The sequence below is a fragment of the Neoarius graeffei genome, chromosome 23, assembly GCF_027579695.1.
Source record: "Neoarius graeffei isolate fNeoGra1 chromosome 23, fNeoGra1.pri, whole genome shotgun sequence".
In the NCBI taxonomy this organism is placed as follows: domain Eukaryota; kingdom Metazoa; phylum Chordata; class Actinopteri; order Siluriformes; family Ariidae; genus Neoarius; species Neoarius graeffei.
The window spans coordinates 47,012,496-47,034,987 of record NC_083591.1 but is presented as its reverse complement, the minus strand read 5'-3'; the positions used below and the strand labels follow the sequence as shown (position 1 = coordinate 47,034,987).

The 22,492-nt window shown below is 40.6% G+C and overlaps 1 protein-coding gene across 2 annotated transcripts; it reads right to left on the bottom strand.

Annotated features, from left to right (window-relative positions):
• Positions 1–7,880: 7,880 nt before the first annotated feature.
• Positions 7,881–21,403, bottom strand: map2k2b (mitogen-activated protein kinase kinase 2b). 2 transcript variants are annotated; one of them, XM_060906277.1, is made up of 12 exons: positions 21,170–21,403; positions 20,525–20,865; positions 16,080–16,290; positions 14,162–14,308; positions 13,853–13,930; positions 13,700–13,751; positions 9,511–9,635; positions 9,166–9,370; positions 8,914–8,966; positions 8,744–8,805; positions 8,595–8,640; positions 7,881–8,470 (listed from the first exon to the last, which is right to left on the bottom strand). In XM_060906277.1, exons 2-12 carry the CDS (start codon positions 20,611–20,613, stop codon positions 8,360–8,362), a joined length of 1,179 nt encoding a protein of 392 aa, XP_060762260.1. In that variant the 5' UTR covers positions 20,614–20,865; positions 21,170–21,403; the 3' UTR covers positions 7,881–8,359. The 2 variants fall into 2 exon arrangements, with proteins under 2 accessions (XP_060762260.1, XP_060762261.1); XM_060906278.1 differs by having other exon boundaries at positions 20,525–21,403.
• Between the last annotated feature and the right edge of the window lie 1,089 nt (positions 21,404–22,492).

Genomic DNA, 22,492 nt, shown 5'->3' with positions numbered 1-22,492 from the left:
AACTGACATCTCATAGCCCGGATACTCTAAACCAGCCCTGCATTTCAGTTGTTTTTAATATGGTTCACTACCTTCCTCTTTCCTTCAGTCAAGTAGCCACTTGCAGTAGAGGATGGTACAAAGCAAAAAGAAATGCATTTTTCATTTGTAATATACTTATGTGTTCCTATGGTAACAATGATTAAATTTCTCTGTCCTCTGAGCTTTACATCATGCTCATTAATCAGATCCAAACTCTGATGTTGTATCATGATTTCTCCTCACTATTTCTGTTTACTCGCACCGGATAAGTATGCAAATCAATACCTTCAGACAGGAAGTAGTCTAGGAAAAGATAGACTGTTGTGATATAGTCTCAGAAAATAAAGTACGTTATTGTATCTTTAGGGGTACAATGGCTTGTCACTGTGGCAGTACCCTCTAAGGTACTTACTTGTACTCTTTATATACTGCTTGGGAACATCTATGTACTGTACCTTTTTGGTCCTAAAAGGGTACACATACACTACCGTTCAAAAGTTTGGGGTCACTTTGAAATGTCCTTATTTTTGAAAGAAAAGCACTGTTCTTTTCAATGAAGATCACTTTAAACTAATCAGAAATCCACTCTATACATTGCTAATGTGGTAAATGACTATTCTAGCTGCAAATGTCTGGTTTTTGGTGCAATATCTACATGGGTGTATAGAGGCCCATTTCCAGCAACTATCACTCCAGTGTTCTAATGGTACAATGTGTTTGCTCATTGCCTCAGAAGGCTAATGGATGATTAGAAAACCCTTGTACAATCATGTTAGCACAGCTGAAAACAGTTTAGCTCTTTAGAGAAGCTATAAAACTGACCTTCCTTTGAGCAGATTGAGTTTCTGGAGCATCACATTTGTGGGGTCGATTAAATGCTCAAAATGGCCAGAAAAATGTCTTGACTATATTTTCTATTCATTTTACAACTTATGGTGGTAAATAAAAGTGTGACTTTTCATGGAAAACAAAAAATTGTCTGGGTGACCCCAAAATTTTGAACGGTAGTGTACCGGTAGTTACCTTGAGGTCCAATAATGAGCCCTAGGGGGTACATTAGTGTAGATTGTACCTTGGGGGACAGAAATGGACTCCTACTGTACCCCTATTTCAGACAGTGTATGAACCATGAGGATATAACTTCACTGGCAACTTTTTTAAGAGCACTGGGTAGAAATCCTGACTTTTGTGGATTGTGTTCCATGAGGTGTTGGAAACATTCCTTTGAGCTTCTGGTCCATGTTGACATAACTGCATTACAAAGATTTCACAGCATCCCAAAGGTGTGATATTAGAGTCAGAGCTGGTGAGTAGAGAGGACACTGAAGTGCATTAAGCTTGTCAACCTGCATGTTGGTCTTGGGGTATGATTCTTGCTTTGGGTGTTTGAGGTCCTGGGTTTAAATCCCAGACAAGCCCAAGTTTTGGGCAATGGTTGTTCAACAGTTAAGGCACTGGGTTACTGATAAAAGGTCAGGTGCCAAGCTGCCACTGTCAGGCTCTTAACTCTATCTTCTTCAGGGGTGCTGTATCATGGCTGGTCCCAGCTTCGGATATGTGAAGAAAATAATTTCACTGCGCTGTAATGTATATGTGACAAATAAAGGCTCCTTCTTGTCATGTTCCTGTAACCAGTTTGAGACAACTTGGCGTTATTATAAGATTGGTAAATTGTGGTCATAAAGGAATCAGCATCAATACTTAGAGAGGCTGTAGCTTTCAAATGATTCTTGATTGGTATTAAAGGGGCCCAGTGTGTGCCACAAAAACATTCCCCACACCATTACACAACCACCATCAGCCTGAACTGTTGGTGCTTGGATCCAAGGATTCATGCTGTTAATGCAAAATTACAACTCTACTATCTACATGTCATAGCAGAAATTGAGATTTTTCAACTGAGCTTGTGCCCACTGTAGCCTAAAGATTCCTGTTCTTGGCTAACAGAAGTATAATCCAACGTAGTCTTATAGTGTTGCAGCACATCCACTTCAAGCAGTGGCGGCTGGTAGTCTTTCAAACAGGGGAGGCTGGTCGGTTACGATATTTCCAGATTTTAAAAGCAAAAACATCAATTTTGCCCATACTCTTGCCTCTGATCTGGCTGATTGTTGGCAGGGTCACAAACTGTGAAATAACAGGTTCTTTTGGCCCATTAGCCTACTGTCCAATATACATGATGGTGGTGTTGGGGGGGGGTATATTTTAACATTTTATATTTTAAAATTGTGGCATGTTGTTTAAAAATTGATCATTATTGAAAGCAGCTCTTTGTCAGGAACCTCAGCAGTAGAGCTGGGTGCCACACATTTCATTCAATGACACTTTCCCTATATTTTACTTATTTTGACTGAGAAATGTTTTATTGACAGTTTTGATAACCCTTCACTTTTAATCCAGGTCTGTAGTGTGAAATGTTCTCGGCTGCGTTTTTGTTTAAAAATGTTTTCCAAATTGTAGCTGTGTTTAATTCATATCCAGAAAAATATATATTCCAATATAATATACTCAGCATAAACATTTTAAATAGATTCTATATTTTTGGTCCATCCATGACATATTACTAAAGTAGCCTATTTACTGTTGTTGATGTGGGTCACTTGCTGTTAGCCAATTCACTTTCTCGTACCAGGAGAGCTGAAAGGAACGAGTATTATTCCCTACCTTTTTCACCAAGTCAATTTGAGGCGTTGGTCTACCCTGCTCTTTAATTTTAATTTTTTCCTCGAAAGGAAGACTGGCAAATGGCTTCGCCAAAATTAAATCAGCAATGCTTGGCCTCCGTGCGCAGCTTTCTTGCTAGCTGACTAGCCCCCTCAAGTTCAAGTTCAGTCACTCAAATAAACGAAATTTCTGGAACTAAGATAGCAAACTTGACAACACTATATTTACAATGAAAATATATACAAACTAAAAAAGCTGGTAGAAACCGTATGTAATGAATGAAATCGAAATGTAAGCTGATCTCTTACAATACACCACAGCACTTGCGAATCCGCATGGGACTGAACTGAAATTCACCGCTGCCTGTCTATATTTGAAACGAGCTGTCAATCAAAGAAAATATCCGGCCGCTTTCACCAATCACCAGTCTCCTCGCGGAAACTGCCATGTCCCTCCCATGTGAGGCTGGGAGTCCGTGGGCGGGCATTTTCGCAGTATTTGTCCAATAACTGTCTTGCATTTTGAGATTGAAAAGCGCAGAGCTCCCAAATGCCATTGAAGTCCACTGAGGCTGGGAGTCCGTGAGACTCCGTGGGCGGGCGTTTTCGCAGTATTTGTCCAATAACTGTCTTGCATTTTGAGATTGAAAAGCACAGAGCTCCCAAATGCCATTGAAGTGCACTGAGACCGCGCTGCATCGCGCTGTCACGAGGGGGAAAAACTCACGCACACATTAAAGTTATAACGGAATGATTTCACACTGTAGTTGGGTTGAGCACATATATATTTCTATGATTCTGGATCTGAAATAGCAATGTTATAAGGTCGGCTATAACATAAGCCTAGCGCAATTCATCCTACACGATGTTCGTCATTTTTAGAGGAGGCTGAGCCTCCCTCGTTGTCTTAGAGCAATCGCCCGTGACTTCAAGGTTTACCATGTTGTGCGTTCCGAGACGCTTTTCTGCTCACTGTGGTTGTAGGCTGGTTATTTGAGTTTCTGTAGTCTTCCTGTCAGCTCAAACCAGTCTAACCTTTCTACTCTGACCTCTTTCATCAAGATGGGTTTCCAACACAGGACTGCTGCTCACTGGGTGTTTTTGTGTTTTTCATACCATTCTGTGTAAACTCTAGAGACTGTGGGCGAAAATCCCAGGAGATCAACAGTCTCTGAAACAGTCAAACAAGCCCATCTGGCACCAACAAACATGCCATGGTCAGAGTCACTGAGATGTCATTTTTTCACCAATTTTAATGTTTGATGTGAAGCTCTTGACCTGTTTCTGTATAGCTTTACGCATGTCTCTGCTTATACACGATTGGCTGATTGGATAATTGCATGAATGAGCAGGAACTCTGAATAAAATGAACAGTGAGTGAATGTACAGTATGTAAAGAGTGCGCTAAAGATATTAAACTAGCTAGCATAATTACTTACTTACCCTCTTTGTGCCCTTGAGGACCCATAAGGTTATTCTTCCACCTCTTTCTGTCTTTATAGCTGCTGTTTTACTTCTCCTCCAGGTGGTTCGCTGGCCTTCCTCCTCTCCTTTGCCCCTCTGATCACACTAATTGGTGTAGCACTATCCAGCTGGAGACCCACGAGTCAATGACACAAAGCCGCTAATCGTACATAAATATTGTAGCAAGTTAACATTACTGTTTGCTGAAAATAAAAATTGAAACGTAACGTTACAGACATTCTTATCCAGAGCAATGTACAACATACTTAAAGCAGCCTGGGGAGCAGTTAGGGGTTAGGTGCCTTGCTCAAGAGTACTTCAGCCAATCCTGCTGGTCCAGGGAATTGAACCAGCAACTTTTTGGTCCTAAAGCTGCTTCGTTAACCATTAGGCCATCAACAAACCTTTGTGAAATAATAATGATCATAATTTATTTTCACTAAAGAAGTTAACCTAACGTTAATATTACCTTCCTTGTCGACACGTTACCATGCTACCTAATATGCTAGCTAATGTTTCTCACTACAAGTTGTTGGTGTTTTATTACTCCTAGTTAACCAACCATTGATAGATAACTTAGGTTAACTTAAGTCACATTGTAGATTAACATAGCAAAGAACATCCTAAAGCTAGAAACTTGCCATATTTTCTTACTTGTTCTACTTAACGCACGTGTTACTCAGGGGGCCGATTTTGCAGTGCTACATAGTTTATTATTGATTTTCACTAAAAGCTGGTCATCAATCATCACAACCGCAACATCTAAAAACATAATATACGGCTAAATATAATCTCAGACAAAGTAGCGGTAACATTCCTAGCTTATTACTTGAAAATGTACGTAGTCATGAGATATCTGAGGTTAAATATCAAGACAATCAACCTTGTGCGAAAAGCTTAACGTGTAAGATTAAACCCTTCAACTTTTATCAGTTTGAACTGTTCATTACAGCCAGCTAACTTCCAACATAGCATCAATCACAAGCTAAGAAGAATGGCTAACATTAGCTAATTAATTAACCCAAAGCACCAGCTTAACAGTTGTTTTCTAAATGTAAGTAAAATCTATAAATTTGTACAAAGTTGACCTGAATCAAACTTTAATGAGTAACTTTTAACACCTTTTGAACTTTGCTACACATGCCCAGCTTTATTTGTATTGGCTACAACCTTTCTTAATCTTCACTTGTGAAAATAAAGTAAAAATTATGTCCTGGAGGTTGAGAAAGAGGAAGTGGACTGAGCATCACATGAACACTTTCTTTTCCCTCAGTAGAACACATTGCATGCATTTTTTTTTTTTTACTATACATACCTTAATTAGGGTACTTCGTTCATCATTTTGTAACATAAGATTATTAATTTTATTTTTTAATATGATAGGAATGTACAGCATGTTAGCACCTATACCAAAAGATTTCTCTTTCACACCATGTACTTGGCAAATAAATCATTGTGATTAAAAGTTGGCCTGGTATACACCAAAATGCTTAATGAACACTGGCTCCTTGTGTTTTAAAATGTCGTGTGTTCATAGTGAACGATACAGTATAGGATTAATCCCCAGGGCTCAAAACACAACACCCATGAATCTGTGACTTTAAATGATTTTTGCCAAATCTAAACCTCAGAGCCACCTGGTGGTCAAAATAAGACAATGCAACCTGCCTGGATTTTTCATTTGGCCAGAGGGAGCAATATGTGAAATCCAAAAAGAAAGAAAATGTGCATTTCTCAGCCCCATCTGTGCTGAGATGAGATGAAAAATCTCATCTCATCATCTCTAGCCGCTTTATCCTGTTCTACAGGGTCGCAGGCAAGCTGGAGCCTATCCCAGCTGACTACGGGCGAAAGGCGGGGTACACCCCGGACAAGTCGCCAGGTCATCACAGGGCTGACACAGACAACCATTCACACCTACAGTCAATTTTAAAAAACCAGTTAACCTAACCTATATGTCTTTGGACTGTGGGGGAAACCGGAGGAAACCCACGCGGACACGGGGAGAACATGCAAACTCGCACAGAAAGGCCTTCGCCGGCCACGGGGCTCGAACCCGGACCTTCTTGCTGTGAGGCGACAGCGCTAACCACTACACCACCGTGCCGCCGAGATGAAAAAATATCAAATTTAAATAATCCATCACTCCCACAAAGGACAAGATCAGTATCTACATTCACAAGAGTTTTATTGAGACAAAGGCAATAAGTCACGTACATCATTTCTCTTTCACGTCAACAGGTCTGAGATCATCATGACTGTCTGATACAAGTGCTTGAGGTGAACATTTTGTCCATATACTGTATATATTAATTATAGCATTTGATCTAGGTCCAGATAAAGACATGTCTATACAATTATTTACTTAATATAAGATTCACCTGAGACACCTTTAACTGATGTGTGCCTGCATGCATGCATGTATATATGTTGATGTGAACGTATAGTTGAAAATTTTTTTTTTGCTTCATTTAAAATACAGGATAAATTCAGCCGGGCAGTGAGAGCATCCAGGATGATGACATACACAAACTGCTCTAGAAATGGGATCTGGCTGCAAAAAAGTGTGCGCTTAAAGAAGAACTCCAGCAATTGTAACCTAATCACGATCCACCTTATCTGTACAGCACGTGCCATATTACCATGCACTGATAAGACTTTCTGAATTATGGGGGGAAAAAAAACCCCAGAGAATCCGTTTACCTAAAAACACATTTATAATCGGACAAGAAATTAAAAAAAAAAAAAAAAAAAAAAAAAAAAGTGTCTATATAATGCAAATTCAACACTACAACCATCACACTAACAATGAAGGTCTTGGGAAGAGACAGAAAGGTCTTATTAAAATGAGTCATACAGTTTCATCTTACTTTCTAACAATAAAACGTACGAGCAGGTTGGAAACAACCACAAATTCATCCCAGTGTTAACGAGAAATCCAATGTAGTCGTAGTGGAGACAAACACTGGACTCAAAGCGCTGATCTATGACTCAACGTGGCGTTTGCGATGCTGCATTAATGCATCAGCATTAAAGGAGCAGTCCACTGTACTTCCATAATGAAATATGCTCTTATCTGAATTGAGACGAGCTGCTCCGTACCTCTCCGAGCTTTGTGCGACCTCCCAGTCAGTCAGACGCAGTCAGACGTGCTGTCACTCCTGTTAGCAATGTAGCTAGGCTCCGCATGGCCAATGGTATTTTTGGGGCTGTAGTTAGATGCGACCAAACTCTTCCGTGTTTTTCCTGTTTACATAGGTTTATATGACCAGTGATATGAAACAAGTTCAGTTAAAAAAAATTGAAACGTGGCGATTTTCTATGCTATGGAAAGTCCGCACTATAATGACAGGCGTACTAACACCTTCTGCGTGCTTCGGCAGCGCATTGATACGGAGCTCAGATATCAATGCGCTGCCGAAGCGCGCAGAAGGTGTTAGTACGCCTGTCATTATAGTGCGGACTTTCCATAACATAGAAAACCGCTACGTTTCAATTTGTGTAACTGAACTTGTTTCATATCACTGGTCATATAAACCTATGTAAACAGGAAAAACGCAGAAGAGTTTGGTCGCATCTAACTACAGCCCCAAAAAATACCATTGGCCATACTGAGCCTAGCTACATTGCTAACAGGAGTGACGGCGCGTCTGACTGCGTCTGACTGACTGGGAGGTCGCGCAAAGCTCGGAGAGGTACGGAGCAGCTCGTCTCAATTCAGATAAGAGCATATTTCATTATGGAAGTACGGTGGACTGTTCCTTTAAGATGAAGCTTTGGAAGCTGATCTGTTTGAACAAAGATGAGGAGGTGAGACAGGTGGACAGACTAGAGGATTAAAGCACTGCTGCATCACTAAAGATGAAGCAGGAGCTAAATTCCACTGGCGTTAACGAAAATATAAAGGGGGGGAGGGCATGTTTACCAAGACACCAAAAAAAAAAATTTTTTTTTTAAATTTGATTCTATAATAAATCTTGGCCACCACTGAAGATCACATGCTAATTATACAATTTTGATATGCAAGTAGTTCAGGCTGGATTCTTCTTTGAACTGTTTTCAGTTTGTTTCTCTGTACTGGAAAACGTGTTTAAATTCTTGCCTGTGGTAATCAAATCATATGCTGCGGATCTGGTAGACGGATATTAGGTTAAAACATGCTGGAACAGTTCTTTAAGAAAGAAAACGGAGCATTTTTCCTGTTCGGTGAGTTATTCGGTCGTCCGGGTGGGTGTGCTGGGTTGGTTGAACCCCATCGTTTTACACAACCAGCCTGCAAAGTCGACTTCTTCCACTTCTGAGCGTTTAATAAACGTGTGGTTCTGTAGACAGACACGAAATGCCATTAGTGTTGCTCTGCAAAGGAAACGCTAAAGATGGGCACTCGCTCACATTCAGGTCTAAATTACAGATCCGGCCAGTGCAAAAGACCTCCATCGTACTCACCATCAGCATCTTCAGGTCTGCCCTATCTGCAGGATTTTTGATTAGACTAGGAAAGACAACAGGCACTCAGCACGTCTTAACACACACTTAGCAATCAGCACAAACACTATATTTTACCAGACTACTATATAGTTTAACTGGGTAGTCACCATTTGTTCACAAAGTCCTGGAAATCTGCAGTGAAGACTCCATGAGGCAGTTTAGGTGGAGGCTGTGCGGAGACGCACAAATGACAGAAAATTTATTTTTTAAAAGAGATATTCACAATTCAGTAGGTATAATTTATGAGGAAGCAAAGCCACGTCTCAGTTTTCCTCACCTCATTGACTATGTAATCCAGCAGCTCAAATATTGCCATGACAGGGCCATGTCCTGAAGGATAACAGAAAATAATCAATCAGTTTCAAACCAATTAATTTTAAAAACCTGTACAAACAGTAATGAAGGTATTAATATACACTAAACTGCACCGCTGATTTAATGATTTCGCTGCAGTAGAGCGCCAACAGTCAATCTGTAACTAATGGAAAAATGGTTCAAAGTGTTCATCTGGTTAATTTGTATGTCGTACCACTGACTGGCCTTCCTGGAGGTCTGGGACGTGGGGAGGTGCTCTGTGTTTCTCCCTCCGCTACAGGTCGGCCAAAAATGGCCTCCAGTTCCTTGGCATCAGGGGGAGGGATGGGGTAGCGCCCGATGGAGAGCTCCACCAGAGACAGTCCCATACTCCACACATCTGATTGCACTGAGTAATGAGTCCCCTGCAGTCTCTCAGGCTTAACAAGACACAAAGAGGGGCATTGAGGAGGTGGAGGTGGGTGCCCCCCTCCATTTTATAATTTGTAAATAATTGAATAGTAGTAATACAAACGGTTGTATGATCATGACTCTTGGCAAGAGTAGATTACACACTTACAGACATGTACGACCTTGTGCCTACGAAAGAGTTGGCCATGGAGTCGATAAGCTGACCGCTCACTCCAAAATCACACAGCTTAATCTCCCCTCTTGAGTTCACCAGTATGTTTGATGGCTTGACATCTGTAAGAGAAAAACCAAAAACATTTCTTACACTGAATGAGGAATACAACAAACTAACCAAAGGGTACAAAAGTTTCCAGGAGGTATGCGTTATTTTCCAAGGAATCCAACGGCAAAGATCCGGTGAAGCTCAGTTTTAAGCAAATGAGATTGTTGTATTGCGTTCCAACAATGAAGCAAGAACCTACTGAATAAATGGTCTCGTACAAATTTCACCACACTACAAAAGTGGTTTTGAACTTGGCAGTATATTTAACAATCATTCCACGAAATCAAGTCATACATGAGCAGATAGCCAATGAGGCGCGTAGTGCCAAGTTGGCTATAAACCATGTAGGATGAGATTGAGTGGAATAACTCTTATTCTGTCCAGATTCACTGGATTTTGAAAAACAGCATTTTTATTTTTTGCAAATTTGATAAATAAAACAACGACAAACACACCATGCACGATAAAGATCAGACAGCGTCGTGCCCCCTCTGTCTGTCTCTCTGGACCTCAGAATCCATCTAATGCCTGTACCATTGACTTTTTAAAAGGTTCGTCTCCCACAGACATTAACGACGTCCTGCTACCAATGCCGTGTTTATAACCATTTCCCTGGTTCAGGGGGGCTTAGGGCGTACTGACACTTGCCCGAGGTGTGCGCCCAGACTGGTGGAGGGAAGGAGTCGGCTTACTTCTCCATTCTAGACCGGCTCCAAGCAAAGTTTAGCCACTGTCCATATTATTATTAAATAAAAACTTCATACATCTCATCTCATCATCTCTAGCTGCTTTATCCTGTTCTACAGGGTCGCAGGCAAGCTGGAGCCTATCCCAGCTGACTACGGGCAAAAGGCGGGGTACACCCTGGACAAGTCGCCAGGTCATCACAGGGCTGACACATAGACACAGACAACCATTCACACTCACATTCACACCTACGGTCAATTTAGAGTCACCAGTTAACCTAACCTGCATGTCTTTGGACTGTGGGGGAAACCGGAGCACCCGGAGGAAACCCACGCGGACACGGGGAGAACATGCAAACTCCACACAGAAAGGCCCTCGCCGGCCACGGGGCTCGAACCCGGACCTTCTTGCTGTGAGGCGACAGCGCTAACCACTACATCACTGTGCCACCCAAAACTTTATACAAATAAAATAAATTACTTATTTAGAAAAAAAAAAAAAAAAAAAAAAAAAACTTTATACAAAACATCCAACAAAATAATTTCCGCTTAAAATTAGCCTAGTAAACTAGACCCACCCGCCTAGCGGCCAAAAATATTTTTGCCTACGAGTGGGTCTAGCCTCGGACCATATCAACAACACACCCCGGGCATCAAATCGTGCCCGCCAATCACAACACAAGGTTTTTGTTTGGATTCTTTGGGCGGGCTTTTGCAGGAGTGACAACAAGGCTGCGCGACGCTGGAGAAAGCACAACATGAAAGATGGCTACGGCTATTGAACAGCGCTTGTTTGACTCTGCTTTGGAATCAGTTTTAGAAGAATTAGACTTGGAGTTTTCATTGAAATATGAGCAGGAAGAGGCTCTCCGCTCATTCCTTTTCAAGAAGGACGTTTCGCTGTCACATTTAGTCTGGCTTGCCAGGCTACTCCCCCACTGCTTTCTGTCGCTCTGAGTACGTCACAGTCACTGTTGCGCTGATTGGTCAGAGCGTTAGCCTATACGCACAGAGACAGTTTGAAAGACAACGGGTTGTTCCTACCCACACCCTTCGGAAATGTCTACGACCAAGACCAGACTAAATATTCACATTTAGTCTGGCTTGTCAGGCTAGCTTAAAATGTAAACAAACACGTGAAATGACAGGAGCAATTTGTGAAAAATGCTATAATAATTCTTGAAAACAAAAGTTCTTACGATCAAATATTTTCATTCCATATTTTTTTTGCTTTTTTTGGGGTTTTTTTTCATGTAGAGTTTTTAATTTCGTCCTCAGTTGGTTTAGCAGCACACACTGTCATTTTGTTTTTCTCTCCTCACGGTATATGAGCTGATATCCTAGTAGTAGTGAGGCCAATCAGAGTGCTCATGTCCAGTGAACGTGGATGGAATAAAACTTAATACAACCCCGATTCCAAAAAAGTTGGGACAAAGTACAAATTGTAAATAAAAACGGAATGCAATGATGTGGAAGTTTCAAAATTCCATATTTTATTCAGAATAGAACATAGATGACATATCAAATGTTTAAACTGAGAAAATGTATCATTTAAAGAGAAAAATTAGGTGATTTTAAATTTCATGACAACAACACATCTCAAAAAAGTTGGGACAAGGCCATGTTTCCCACTGTGAGACATCCCCTTTTCTCTTTACAACAGTCTGTAAACATCTGGGGACTGAGGAGACAAGTTGCTCAAGTTTAGGGATAGGAATGTTAACCCATTCTTGTCTAATGTAGGATTCTAGTTGCTCAACTGTCTTAGGTCTTTTTTGTTGTATCTTCCGTTTTATGATGCGCCAAATGTTTTCTATGGGTGAAAGATCTGGACTGCAGGCTGGCCAGTTCAGTACCCGGACCCTTCTTCTACGCAGCCATGATGCTGTAATTGATGCAGTATGTGGTTTGGCATTGTCATGTTGGAAAATGCAAGGTCTTCCCTGAAAGAGACGTCGTCTGGATGGGAGCATATGTTGCTCTAGAACCTGGATATACCTTTCAGCATTGATGGTGTCTTTCCAGATGTGTAAGCTGCCCATGCCACACGCACTAATGCAACCCCATACCATCAGAGATGCAGGCTTCTGAACTGAGCGCTGATAACAACTTGGGCCGTCCTTCTCCTCTTTAGTCCGAATGACACGGCGTCCCTGATTTCCATAAAGAACTTCAAATTTTGATTCGTCTGACCACAGAACAGTTTTCCACTTTGCCACAGTCCATTTTAAATGAGCCTTGGCCCAGAGAAGACGTCTGCGCTTCTGGATCATGTTTAGATACGGCTTCTTCTTTGAACTATAGAGTTTTAGCTGGCAACGGCGGATGGCACAGTGAATTGTGTTCACAGATAATGTTCTCTGGAAATATTCCTGAGCCCATTTTGTGATTTCCAATACAGAAGCATGCCTGTATGTGATGCAGTGCCGTCTAAGGGCCCGAAGCTCACGGGCACCCAGTATGGTTTTCCGGCCTTGACCCTTACGCACAGAGATTCTTCCAGATTCTCTGAATCTTTTGATATTATGCACTGTAGATGATGATATGTTCAAACTCTTGGCAATTTTACACTGTCGAACTCCTTTCTGATATTGCTCCACTATTTGTCGGTGCAGAATTAGGGGGATTGGTGATCCTCTTCCCATCTTTACTTCTGAGAGCCACTGCCACTCCAAGATGCTCTTTTTATACCCAGTCATGTTAATGACCTATTGCCAATTGACCTAACGAGTTGCAATTTGGTCCTCCAGCTGTTCCTTTTTTGTACCTTTAACTTTTCCAGCCTCTTATTGCCCCTGTCCCAACTTTTCTGAGATGTGTTGCGGTCATGAAATTTCAAAATGTCTCACTTTCGACATTTGATATGTTGTCTATGTTCTATTGTGAATACAATATCAGTTTTTGAGATTTGTGAATTATTGCATTCCGTTTTTATTTACAATTTGTACTTTGTCCCAACTTTTTTGGAATCAGGGTTGTATTTCAAAACACCTGACAACAAGAAAAGAAAAAATAATATCTATAACTCCCCTTCAACTTAATATTACGTTTAATTTATATAGCACCTTTCACAGACCCAAGGTTGCTTTACATGGGAGAATTTTTTATTTTTTTTTGTAAACTAAACAGAGAAGGAAGAAGACAAGTATTCATGCAAAAGAAAAGTCTTTAAATCACATTTGAAGGTTGAGAAAGAGTAAGAGTCACAGAGATTGAGGGAGAGAATTCCAGAGCCTGGGGGCCATGGCACTGAAGGACCTGCCTCCCAAGGTGGATAGTCTGGTACGTGGGACAGTAAGTAAGACTTCCATTATACTATAATTCTGTTATTATTACAGCGTCATGAGGTAAAATGATCCCCATCTTTAACAAAACTTTTTTTTTTTTACCTCTGTGCATGATCTGATGTTTTTCTCGAAGGTAAGCAAGACCTCTTAACACCTAAAAGACACAAGCACAATAAAAGTAAGCCTGTGAGGTCTTCATGGCTGAAAGGTGGCGTTCAGTATCTTAATATTTACACCATTAGATAACGTACTTACAGCTATACTGACTTTCCCCAGGATTTCTTCTGGAATTCGCCGAGCCTCTTTTAGTACTTGATCCAGAGAACCTCCATCCTGTAGCAAGAAAATCACGAAAGCCCATACTAGATTTTTGTTTCTGCACTTCATCACAGCTTCTTCCTGATTCAGCTGATCTAGCACTATTAGCATCCATATAATAAGCATGCTAAATATGTGTAGAGCAGCAGGAGAAGTTGTGGTCTTGCACCCAGATGCATCAGCAAATTTTGTAGTATGGTGGTTTTCAAAGATTCTAATGGTGCACGATTACACAAGTGCACTCACCATGTGCTCCATACAGATACTGATCTCTCCATCGCTGTAGAAAGCACCATAAAAGCCCACTATATAAGGAGAGTTGCATTCATGAAGGACTTGCAGTTCTCTAATGATCTGGTTCCTGATTGCTGGTTTGATCTCAAGATGAATGAGCTAAATGGAAGAAAGGGGTGGGGGTTCGAATCAGGACGTTTGTACAAACATGAGCCTTAACAGAAGAGAGACTGTGATTAACAGCAGAGGTGGACAAAGTACCCAACTTCATTACTTAAGTCAAAGTACAGATCCCACTGGTCAAACGTTACTCCGATACAAGTGAAAGGTGTCCAGTCAAATTTTTACTTAAGTACTGAAGTACTTGCTTTTAAAAATACTTAAGTATTAAAAGTACATTTTCTGTCAACGCATTGTTGTATTATTGCCACAACGCTTACAAAACCTAATGCCGTTACCAAAGACAGAAATGTGAATTCACAAAATGAACGCATGCTGTGCATCATGGCAGTTTAACGTTAAGCTAGCTAGTCAGTGAAACTCCACCTGACATGCTAGCAAACTCTTTTCAAACTCGAAATTATATTGGGTAGCTAACGCTACTAGAAAAGAAAGATTTCTACATTGTTTATTTGGCAAAATTATGCTAAAACATTTCTGAAAGGACTTCAGATAAGTTAGCATTATTCATGTTAGCGTAACTCTGTTTTTACATGCTAACTAACAGTGTCCAAGTTAACTAGCTATGAGTTAACGTTAGCCGTGGACAAGGTGACGGCAACTTGTCGGGCAAATCCATAAAAAGTCATTTGACAAACCAGACTGCATAGCTATTGCAACGTTATCGCTAGCTCTAAAAGCACAGACAACTTCATTGCAAGCTTTCTCTTGGAATAAAACCTTTATATAACTCAATATGCTTCCGCAGGTTGCATGGTGAGTTTTTGTAGACCGTGATGCGGTTCGTTTTACGCAAACAAAGCAAACAATTAAAACAAAAATCTTTAATCCTTTCAGAAAACTGAATCATGGGTTCATGGGCCATGAATGTGTGCATTCCCCAGAAGATCCGCCTCCTTCCATTCTACCATCAACTAATCGTGTTCAAATAAAGCTGCTGAGAAATCATTGAACTTGAATTTATACAGTCTATGGACGTGACCCTAGTGATTACTGATAGGCTGTCTTAGTGTCACCTGGGAAAAAAAACATCATATTTTAGAAAAGAAAAAGAAAAAACATCCACTTTCAAAGCCACTTCATAGTAATGAGGACCTTGACAGAAATGTAGTGGAGTGAAAAGTACGATATTTGTTTTTTTAAAATGTAGTAAAGTCATAAGTTTCCAAAAAAAATAATATTCAAGTTAAGTACAGACACTCAGTGTACTTAAGTACAGTACTCAAGTAAATGTACTTCGGTACTGTCCACCTCTGATTAACAGTACAAAAATTGAATAAGTAATTGGAAAAAAAAAAAGCTTGGCAAAGGTAAGATCCATTTTAAATCAGAGCTGTTTCTTGTTCTAAGTAGTATAAGGCTTAAAACTTAGGTTTTCATTATAAAATCATGTTGGGTGGCCGATTGTTCAGCATTCTTTCTCAGCTCTAGCATCAAAATAAGGTCAAATATCTTTAAAGATAAAATATGTATACACATTAATATTAACAGCCTTGACTGTCCCAAATTAAAGCATTTTTCTGTAAAACATTCTTATATGATACGATTTACATTTCAATCAACTTGTATTACTGAAGATCAACTTGTATTACTGAAGATCAGCTCTGATCTCTGTTCATATAAACAAAGTCTGGAGATCTGTTCATTCGTCCTGCTACTGAGACGACACCCATCTAGCTAAACCGTACTGCTTCAAGTTAATCCCCGAATTAAAACATCCGTTTGTCTTTGGCTCTCGAATTCACCTCACCTTTCTGGCCATGATCAGTCGAGAGGGCTTGTGGCAGACTTTATGAACCACGCCACCGTTTCCTGCTCCCAGCTCACAGATCTGCTGAAAGTCATCATCCTTCAGCTCTCCCACTTTGGCTTTCTGTGTGAGGAAGGCTTCCAAACGCTTCTTCTGCTGCTCGTCCAAGTCCAGCTCCTCTAGTTTCTTCTGCAGTGTCTCAAGATAAGCTCTGACAAAAATGCAAACACAAGTGAGTTTGGAGTAATAATGCTAAGAATAAACAAACAAAAAAAACCCCACACACAACAAGAAAAGAGGAGACTATGATAATGACAAATAAATCAAATAAAAATGGAAGAAACAGAAAAGATGATTAAGAATAAAATGAACGAGAAACAATCAGAGCGTCTGCAACGCAAGGAGTAACTATTGTGCAGACTGATTAGATCTTCCAAACAAAACAATCAGAATCAAAATCCATGGAAAACTCAGGTAGGAGTAGCAATTTTTGTGAATTGTAGACGGATGATGGACGCTGCCTGATGGCAATAGCTCATCGGCCTATGGCCATGTGAGCTAATAAGACAAAGAATAAAAATAAACAGGAGGTGAATAAGATAAGATGTCATAAGAACAACAAGAGAAAGATGATCAATAATGAAAGCAGGGTTCCCACTTTAAGCCAAATATCAAACTCCCCGACTTTTCCCTGATTGTCATTAAACTAAAAAGCTGAATTTCCTTTCCATGACCTATACTGAACAGAAAAACAGGTTGTCTTTGTGCTGAGCAAACAAAAACCAGCCATGGTATTTTAAGCCCAGCAGTTTAGCGAGCTTCATTTACTAGTTCACAGATGTTTTCAATACAAAACTTAAAGTATTCCTTCACTGCTTAAACATAGTAAAATAAAGAAAACTATTGCCGCTTTTCCACTACAAACGCGGCTGAGTCGGGCTGAGCTGTGCCGTGCTGAGTCGGGCTGAGTGGGGCTGTTGGAGTTGCATTTCGACTACAACCGCGCTGAACCGTGCTGGCTGGAAGTGGGTGGACACATTGGGTGGAGTTAGCGAAAGTGGGTGGACGTCAGGTGATGTCGTTAAGCAGCGCAAACAGTGACATCAGTGAGCTTTTAAGCGGTAGTCTCACGACCCGAATAGTAAACAATAAACATGGAGGACATGGAGTCGTTAGTGTTGCTGGTCTTGGTGCTGTGGCTTGTTGTCACCGACAACGCCAACAGATACTGGCAAGAGCGTATAGATGAGGCGAGGCGCATAAGGCTTCATAATTCTCGTAATTCGTAATTCTTCTTCTTCCGGGTTTGCGGTGTTTACAGATCGCAGCGCGCTCGCGGGGCGTGTGTGGGCATGTGAGGACACTCCTCCTCACCAATCAGTGCACAGGGGAGTGTCTGCTCACGCCCCCAGCCTCACTCGGCTCGGCTCGCTTCAGCCCCACTCCAAAACGGTGCGAGTTTTAGGGGCTAAGCAGGGCTGAAACGAGCTGAGTCGTGCTGGTTTTTGGTAGTCGAAACGCAAGCCGTGTCGGGCTGAAGTGAGCTGAAAAAGGGTAGTGGAAAAGGGCCATATTATACACACAGGACACTTTTTGTTTGATAGCACGCAATATTGTTAGCATATCACTTATCCTACATGTATTCTGTCACTCTACCCAATGGAGAATGAGCACTGAATATGGTTTGATATTGCATGGTTGTCAAGACAACATGACATCACATGACAGAGCCGATGTGAATATTCAACGAAAAAGTTTTCTGTTGGGGGCATCGTGGCTCAGGTGGATAAGGTACCATACCATAAATCCGTGGACTAATTTCCCGATCCCTCCCCATCTCTCTCTCCCACTCATTTCCTGTCTCTACACTGTCCTATCCAATAAAGGTGAAAAAAGCCCCCACAAAATATCTTTAAAAGTTTTCTGCTGCACATGTGCAGAAGCATTTCTTTGTTCACTGGGAAAGAGAAAGACGCATTGAACACCTGAAAGGCTACCAAAACTTCATTAGATATTCTTCATGCATATTTATAAGAGAAAAACATACCAACAGACATAAAACAACTGGGTGTGTATGTATAATAATAATAATAATAATAATAATAATAACAGGCTGACTTTTTTTCATGGTATATAAGATACAGTGGTTGAAAGTTTGTGAACCCTTTAGAATTTTCTATATTTCTGCATAAATACGACCTAAAAACATCAGATTTTCACACAAGTCCTAAAAGTAGATAAGAGAACCCAGTTAAACAAATGAGACAAAAATATCATACTTGGTCATTTATTTATTGAGGAAAATGATCCAATATTACATATCTGTGAGTGGCAAAAGTATGTGAACCTCTAGGATTAGCAGTTAATTTGAAAGTGAAATAAGAGTCAGGTGTTTTCAATCAATGGGATGACAATCAGGTGTGAGTGGGCACCCCGTTTTATTTAAAGAACAGGGATCTATCAAAGTCTGATCTTCACAACACATGTTTGTGGAAGTGTATCATAGCATAAACAAAGGAGATTTCTGAGGACCTCAGAAAAAGCATTGTTGATGCTCATCAGGCTGGAAAAGGTTACAAAACCATCTCTAAAGAGTTTGGACTCCACCAATCCACAGTCAGACAGATTGTGTACAAATGGAGGAAATTCAAGACCATTGTTACCCTCCCCAGGAGTAGTTGACCAACAAAGATCACTCCAAGAGCAAGGCGTGTAATAGTCGGCGAAGTCACAAAGGACCCCAGGGTAACTTCTAAGCAATTGAAGGCCTCTCTCACATTGGTTAATGTTCATGAGTCCACCATCAGGAGAACACTGAACAACAATGGTGTGCATAGCAGGGTTGCAAGGAGAAAGCCACTGCTCTCCAAAAAGAACATTGCTGCTTGTCTTCAGTTTGCTAAAGATCACGTGGACAAGCCAGAAGGCTATTGGAAAAATGTTTTGTGGACAGATGAGACCAAAATAGAACTCATTTCATTATCTCTAGCCGCTTTATCCTTCTACAGGGTCGCAGGCAAGCTGGAGCCTATCCCAGCTGACTGTGGGCGAAAGGCGGGGTACACCCTGGACAAGTCGCCAGGTCATCACAGGGCTGACACATAGACACAGACAACCATTCACACTCACATTCACACCTACGGTCAATTTAGAGTCACCAGTTAACCTAACCTGCATGTCTTTGGACTGTGGGGGAAACCGGAGCACCCAGAGGAAACCCACGCGGACACGGGGAGAACATGCAAACTCCACACAGAAAGGCCCTCGCCGGCCACGGGGCTCAAACCCAGGACCTTCTTGCTGTGAGGCGACAGCGCTAACCACTACACTACCGTGCCGCCCAAAATAGAACTTTTTGGTTTAAATGAGAAGCATTATGTTTGGAGAAAGGAAAACACTGCATTCCAGCATAAGAACCTTATCCAATCTGTGAAACATGGTGGTGGTAGTATCATGGTTTGGACCCGTTTTGCTGCATCTGGGCCAGGACAGCTTTCCAGCAACTTCTAAAGGAAACCGTCAGGACATGTCCATGAACTGAATCTCAAGAGAAGGTGGGTCATGCAGCAAGACAATGACCCTAAGCACACAAGTCGTTCTACCAAAGAATGGTTAAAGAAGAATAAAGTTAATATTTTGGAATGGCCAAGTCAAATCGAAATGTTGTGGAAGGACCTGAAGTGAGCAGCTCATGTGAGGAAACCCACCAACATCCCAGAGTTAAAACTGTTCTGTATGGTGGAATGGGCTAAAATTCCTCCACACTGATGTGCAGGACTGATCAACAGTTATGGTACTGGAAACGTTTAGTTGCAGTTATTGCTGCACAAGGGGGTCACACCAGATACTGAAAGCAAAGGTTCACATACTTTTACCACTCACAGATATGTAATACTGGATCATTTTCCTCAATAAATAAATGACCAAGTATAATATTTTTGTCTCATTTGTTTAACTGGGTTCTCTTTATCTACTTTTATTTTCACTTGTGTGAAAATCTGATGTTTTAGGTCATTTATGCAGAACTATAGAAAACTCGCAAACTTTCAAGCACCGCCATTCAACTAGGATGATACCGAACTCGTTTTTGACTCGTTCAATATCATGCTAGCTGAACGGAATATATCTGATGTAGATACTATGAAAAAAAGCCCCCCAATATTATTTAAATACTGCATGGAGAATATTCCATTTTGACGAACGCTAAGTAAATTTTAAAACACGCTACAAACAAACAAAGCGCCCTGATATTCCATGACTTGACCCCAAAAAAAGGATCAAATCCCTGATTGGCCATGGCTGATTCTATGATATTCCAGAAATCCCATGACCTGTAGGAACTCTGTAAATGATAAATAAGAGGATGAATAATAAAAAAGGACAATAATAGAAAGGAAAATGATGATGATAATAATACAAAGAAGAACTGAATCACATGCACTTACTCTGAAGCAGCCCCTAGATTTGAAGCTGTGCTCTGAGCTTCTCCACTACCACCTATGATTAAAGGGACTGGTCTTTTTTTGGGAGCCATGTTCAACTTGACAATCTCTCTCAATCCTTACAAGCATCACCACTAGATCCACATTATACCGCAAGCTCACGTTGGTGCGACGCTAATGAGAGCTGAAATCTGAGAAATCCCACTGTTTATCTGTGAATATCAGCTCAGCAGCAGGTCGAGTAATTAACAGGTGCTCCAGGAAGACGCCTGCCTGCTTCAGTCGTGTGTTAGCCTGCTAACTGTTTGGCTTACAAGCCACTCCAAAGCAATCTCCGAGCCCAGCTACACAGTAAACACATGCAAGGAAAAGTGAAAGTCCAGAGTAAATATTAACACACCACAGACAGCTGTATTTATAGCTACTCTAATAAATGGCTAAGACGGGCATGCAACCGTATTCTCCACCTTTAACACTTCTATCAAACTCGACATACTACATACTAGCCATGTAAAGCCGACTTAAACTGAATATTCTAGATTTTTTTTAAACGAACAACACTTTTACCAATAATTTATAAAACCAACCAGCTAATGTTTGCTAAACCTGCAGCATCTCAATAAATGACCCGCGCGCAAAGACTGTTACCTCAAGAGTTAGCTGTCGTCCAAAAAAACATTAGCTCTTCTAGGAGTTAACAATACCTTTTAGGAAATAAATAATAATAATTAAATAACATTTATCTCCCCACAGGACAAAACCTATTTGTTAGTTACCATACAAGTACAAATACAGTCGTTAAACAAGCTAAGCTAAGAAACCAGCTAGGTAGGTTTAGCTATTTAGCTCACTAGCCTGCTAATTTGCTAGCAACGTACTGGGCATATCTGAGGAAACGCCTCAAATCTCGCGATACTACACGCCTGTCCTGAAACATTCGAGATTTCCTTTCACTGCTGTGTATTGATGATGATGATGATGCTTTATTCCAGACTCAAGGTCCATCCCCACAGAGTACAAAAAAACAATTAAATTAACACATAAGACAAAAAAAACCCCACAATCACAATATAAAAACAAATCATTACAAACAACACACAAAATTAAAAACATCTAATGTCACAATTTCAAGAGACACTTATACCAATGCTTCCAATACTGAGATGTGCAGCAAGTGTCACTGTATACCATGCTTACTAGTGCCACAACATTTTGGTTTTTTAAGTCATTCAGCCTGCAGATAAATCTATACATTGTGTTTCTCAACACTGCATTCAGTGTATTAACTCCAGCACTCACACACAGCCCACTCGCACTTGTCCATCTGGGCCTTTTTAGGAGTATCCTCAACGCATCATTGTAAGCCACTTGTAATCTCTGGAAGCTGGATTTTTTATAGTTTAACCATAAATGTGCAGTATATAAAGGTGAACAATACACTTTAAAGAGAGTCAACTTCACATTATCAGAGCAGTTACCAAATTTTCGTGCCAATACATTTGCTTGCACATACAACATACGGCACTGGCGATAAATATCCTCATCATCTGTCAGTTGGTCTGTGATAACGTCCCAGATATTTCACTTCCCTACAGATGTTTAGGACCTTTCCCGACAGTTTAAAGTCAGGGAAAGTCATATGCTTATCTTCTATTGCTTTAGTCAGATCATTTTATCTAAAATAAATGTCTTTATTTGGTCATAAACAAACAAAAAAAAGTATGTTGTGTTTAGCAAAAAGGGTACTAAATCATTGTTTTGTAAATCACAAGTCAGTTTAAGTCTTGGCATTCAAATCCCAAGTCAAGACTGATGAGTCATAATGTTCTCTTTGCCAAATTTAAAGCCAGAGTAAATAAACAAACAAACAAACAAGTCTAATAAATTTATACAAATTGTGCAGGCTTTGTAAATAATTTGATGTTCATCACTTTCTTGACAAACTTTATAATTCAATGGAAATATACGGGT